The 2,960-nt window shown below is 31.5% G+C and overlaps 1 protein-coding gene across 1 annotated transcript in view; it reads left to right on the forward strand.

Annotated features, from left to right (window-relative positions):
• Positions 1 to 2,960, forward strand: part of LOC123010309 (high affinity cationic amino acid transporter 1-like) — a gene marked incomplete at its 5' end in the record, with an annotated part of 7,193 nt that continues 4,233 nt past the window's right edge. The window contains 4 exons of the mRNA XM_044407090.1: positions 1 to 94; positions 152 to 423; positions 476 to 573; positions 627 to 869. Coding sequence (XP_044263025.1) covers positions 1 to 94; positions 152 to 423; positions 476 to 573; positions 627 to 869 — 707 coding nt within the window. The remainder of the gene's footprint in view (positions 95 to 151; positions 424 to 475; positions 574 to 626; positions 870 to 2,960) is intronic.

A 2,960-nucleotide genomic window follows, 5' to 3' on the forward strand; every position in this document is an offset into this window, starting at 1 on the left:
TTCGGTTTGAAGGAGAGCAGTATGGTTAATAATATATTCACTGTGATTAATTTATTCGTTGTGGTGTTCGTGGTGATCGCCGGGGCTACTAAAGGTTTGTCGTGAATTATTATTTGTTGATCATTTCAATTTCAATTATTTTTTAATGTAGCCAACACGGATAACTGGTATTTGCCGTCCAATGGCACCGGCACGGGCGACGAGGGTGGATTTTTCCCCTTCGGCGTTGAAGGGATGATCAAAGGGGCAGCGACCTGTTTTTATGGGTTTGTGGGTTTTGATTGCATCGCAACGACGGGAGAGGAAGTGAAAAATCCAAAAAGGGCCATTCCAGTGTCGATTATTTTTTCATTGTTTATCATATTTCTTGCATATTTTGGCACTTCAACGGTTCTTACTTTAATGGTCCCATTTTATAATGAGGTAATACAGCTAATTCATTACGTYAAATTAAAAATGATTGGTTGTTTTTTAGGATTATAACGCCCCACTTCCCCATGCTTTTGAAATGGTCGGCATGAGTTGGGCCAAGTGGGTTGTTACCATTGGTGGTCTTTTTGCACTATGTGCCAGGTTTACAAAAATGTTTGTACAATTTTTTTTAAGTGAAATGTGTTTTATTTCAGTTTATTTGGTGCAATGTTTCCACTTCCGAGAATAATCTACGCGATGGCTTCCGATAGTCTCGTTTTTCGTTTCTTGGGACGAGTCAGTTCACGATTTAAAACACCCGTTGCTGGTACTTTAGTAGCCGGGCTTTTGACTGGCCTAATGGCCGCTCTCTTTGATGTTAACCAATTGATAAATATGATGTCTATAGGAACCCTTATGGCTTACACCATAGTAGCAGCCAGTGTCCTCCTTCTACGGTAAGAATTTTCGTTTGTTTGTTGTTCTTTTTCGTCTATTTTTTGTAATCAGGTATCCACAAAAATTTATGAATTTAACGGCAAATTTGTTATGATTACACGATTTTCATTTTCCTATTGCAATTTAAGCACAAACAATTGAAATCCTCAAYAAAATCAACTAAATTGTGAAATTCTGTTGATTCTATATGTTTGAATTAGTCGTGTATAAAATGTTCCGAAAAACTGATTAGCGTCGGGAATAATCCTGGCGTATTTGTTTGTACAAATTGTTTTAATCTGGRATAAGTTACGAGTGTTTTTGGTGTAAAAGTTTAAATGCCTCTAGAGTGACCYCAAGTTTTTGCCATTTGATAAATAAATCGAACGCAGGTTCCTATATTTTGTTGGTTTTTGACGTAGGTGTAAAACTTTCCGACTTTTACTCTTTCCAAACGCCTATTACCAAAGAAAGTGCAAGAGAGGAGAAATGCAGATGTTCAAAAAAAAACCGTTCAAATATTTCGTGGGATAATTCTTTAGGTCAAAATGAGAAAAAAAGTTCTAGTGGACCTATATCCGGCAATACTTCTACTAAGAGAGCTAAAACTCGTGATTATTTGAGAGAAATCACGTGTTCCACGTGTTCACCAGTTTTAACTGGTAAATGCATTATAATAATAATAACAGACCTTTATTGGAAAAAAATAATATATAAAATAAAATAAATACAAGCTCTGTGGGGCGAAATTAGCCAAAGGCTACTCAACTCAACCCCAAAATAATAAAAAATATAATAAGAGAAAAAAAATAATGATAATAATAATAAGAAATAAAAATGAAACAGAAAAAATATATCATAAATAACATTATTAGGTATCATAATTAACTATATGAGAACAAGAAATCTTTATAGAGTGTACGAAATTTATTAACCGAGACATTTTTTTCCTAAGGTAGGATAGAGACGAAGTTGTCATAAGTTTAAACATAAATGTACCCAATTGGTGTCGATACATATTTTCAACTTTTAACCAACGTAGTTCGAGTATTTTGGGCGAGWCATGATCGAATTTTTTTTAAGCCAAAGAACCTACAACAGCTATTTTGGATTTTTAATTTGTATTTTGACATATTGTTTAAACAAGGATAGTATAAGATTAAGCAGTATTTCATAAATGATAAAACTAAGCTTTCTGTCAATTTTTTACATAATTTAAAATTTATAATTAAACAGTTTGCGTATAATAATTTAAGGTAAGAATAAGATTTTTTTAGGACCATATTAACATGAGACTTAAAACGAAAATCATCATCTATTATGAGTCCTAAGTGTTTAATTGGATCAAACACAATAATTTTTTTATTATTAATAACGATATTTAATTGACTTTTAATTACTTCTCTAGTATTGTTGCTAACGAAGCATATCACTGTACAGGGTGCTGAATTTTGAATGTCCGAATAGGGAATCTCCGAAACTAATATGTTTAGCCAAAAACGAGTGATACATTCTGTGGCTCATTTTTTGAGAAAATAATATTGGTTAAAACCGCATYCCGCTATCGTCTTTTGTTTTCGACTTACAGACAAAAGTTGACATTTTGGCGAAATCTAAAAAAAAATCATATCTTCGTTATTATAGAAGATACGGATTTGAAATAAAGACATTATACAGGCACTTTTTTACGAGGAATTTATTAATATAGTTAACATTTTTTTTGAGTTATTGGTTTAGCCGTAATAAAATAAACTTGTATTTTTTTAAATGGAAATCATAGGCGGCTATGGCAATTTTGAAAAGCTTATTTTTTTCTAATCTAAAAATACATATTTGTAACAGAATATTTTTTTATAATTATACTTAGAAAATGAAATGCATATTTTGTTTGATAATAGTTGGCCATGGAAAAACTATTTCACTCCAAATGTGTAAAWAGTAATCAATAAGAGTTTTGTGAACTGTAAAATAGATGAAAAAATAGTTGAAATTATAAAAATTTAAAAAATACGATACATTAGAAGTATTGAACAAATATGCGAGCGCCTCAGAACAAAATTATTACATATTTTTAAAAAATCAAAAAATAGTAAAAACAAATGCGTCAACAG

This window comes from Tribolium madens, unplaced genomic scaffold (genome assembly GCF_015345945.1).
Source record: "Tribolium madens isolate multiple individuals breed KSU strain unplaced genomic scaffold, Tmad_KSU_1.1 Scaffold_19;HRSCAF=116;Tcas5.2_LG9, whole genome shotgun sequence".
Lineage (NCBI taxonomy): Eukaryota > Metazoa > Arthropoda > Insecta > Coleoptera > Tenebrionidae > Tribolium > Tribolium madens.